The sequence below is a fragment of the Galeopterus variegatus genome, unplaced genomic scaffold (genome assembly GCF_000696425.1).
Source record: "Galeopterus variegatus unplaced genomic scaffold, G_variegatus-3.0.2 Scaffold6710, whole genome shotgun sequence".
Classification (NCBI taxonomy): domain Eukaryota; kingdom Metazoa; phylum Chordata; class Mammalia; order Dermoptera; family Cynocephalidae; genus Galeopterus; species Galeopterus variegatus.
Window position 1 is genome coordinate 110,406 of NW_007732821.1, and position 1,374 is coordinate 111,779.

Sequence of the window (1,374 nt, forward strand, 5' to 3'; positions counted from 1 at the left end):
CTGGGGTGGTGAGCAGAGAAACCCAACAGGCATCAAGGCAACAAACCCCAGCACACAAAACTGCACCTCGGCGAGAAATGGTGTCTGACTGAGTGTCCAGGCTCATGTGAATGGGTCGCAGACAGCAGGAGAGGCCCAGGCACAAAGGCGGGCTCTGCTGAGAAGAAGCTCGGCCCCCTCGTAGCTGGAGGGCCACATGGACAGCACCACAGAAAGCATCCCACCTTCAGGCAGGTGCAGCGGGGGCTGTCAGTGGTGGTGCTGGCGGTGGGGATCCAGGCTCACCCACACCATGGTGGAGGGTGAACCACATGTGCTCGAGGTCATGGGCACAGATGGGACACCGTGGCCCCTCCCCCTGGGATCCCCATACCTGCAGTGGCCACCGTGACCTTTGCTGCAATAGACTCGGGTCAAGCATTCTTCATTTGATTAAGAAGTCCCTGAGCATTTAAGCTTGTCCTCCTGGTGGGCCAAACCTGACACTGGAACTCAAAGCACAGAAGATGCTCAATGCACCTTTGACAGAGATGATGAATGCAGCGGTGAGGGGCCTGGAACTCCCACCGGTGTCCTCAAAGCAAGGACAGACCAGTCGCAGGGAGCATAGCCACTAATTGCCTCAGCCGTGATGGCTGCCAAAGCTGTGTTGTCCTGGGGTGCACCACGTGCCCTCTGCAGCCAAATCAAGATGAAGGAGACAGAGAAGGACAGGTGTATGTATATGTGCACGCATGTGTGTACATGCTAGTGCATGCTTATGCTTCTGCATACATGTAGATGTGTGTACATGTGTGCATGGAGATGTGTGAAAATGTGCACACATGTGTGTACATGCACGTGCTTGTGCATAAGCACATTTGCGTGCATGTATGCATGTGTACACGCGTGTATCTGTGTGCTCACATGCATGTGTGTGCGTGCATAAGCGTGTGTGCAGACGTGTGCACGTGTGTGCATCTGTGTGTGCGTATGTGTGTGTTTTGCGGGGTTCCCCACACCCAGGACTGATCCTGCAGCCGGCATCCCTGCTTGGGAATGGAGAGATGACCTTGCCCTCACCTGGGATGGAGAGGTGGTGGAGGGGCACGTCCCACAGCTGGGGGCACAGCCCCGACATCCAGTCCGCGTTGGCGTTCCCACAGCGCAGGTTCCGAAAGCTGCTGGCAGCGCTCACCTGGCCGCCCATTGCAGGCAAGCCCTGTGCAACCTGAGGAAAGAAAAGAGGCTTTTTAGGGTGAAAACCTGTGCTGGTTACACATGGGGCATGGCTTTGAAATAAAAAGAACCAACAGACTTCCCCGGAGGAGGACGGGGTGGTCTGGGCTGTGGGGAGATCAGAGATGGGTTCCTGAGGACAGGGGAGGGAGAGAG

At 56.3% G+C, this 1,374-nt stretch overlaps 1 protein-coding gene across 1 annotated transcript in view; it reads right to left on the reverse strand.

Annotated features, from left to right (window-relative positions):
* LOC103606583 (PI-PLC X domain-containing protein 1-like) overlaps nucleotides 1-1,189 on the reverse strand; it is a 15,079-nt gene extending 13,890 nt beyond the window's left edge. Inside the window, exon 1 of the mRNA XM_008591159.1 lies at nucleotides 1,063-1,189. Within this exon, the coding sequence (XP_008589381.1) occupies nucleotides 1,063-1,189 (127 nt within the window). The remainder of the gene's footprint in view (nucleotides 1-1,062) is intronic.
* Nucleotides 1,190-1,374: the final 185 nt, after the last annotated feature.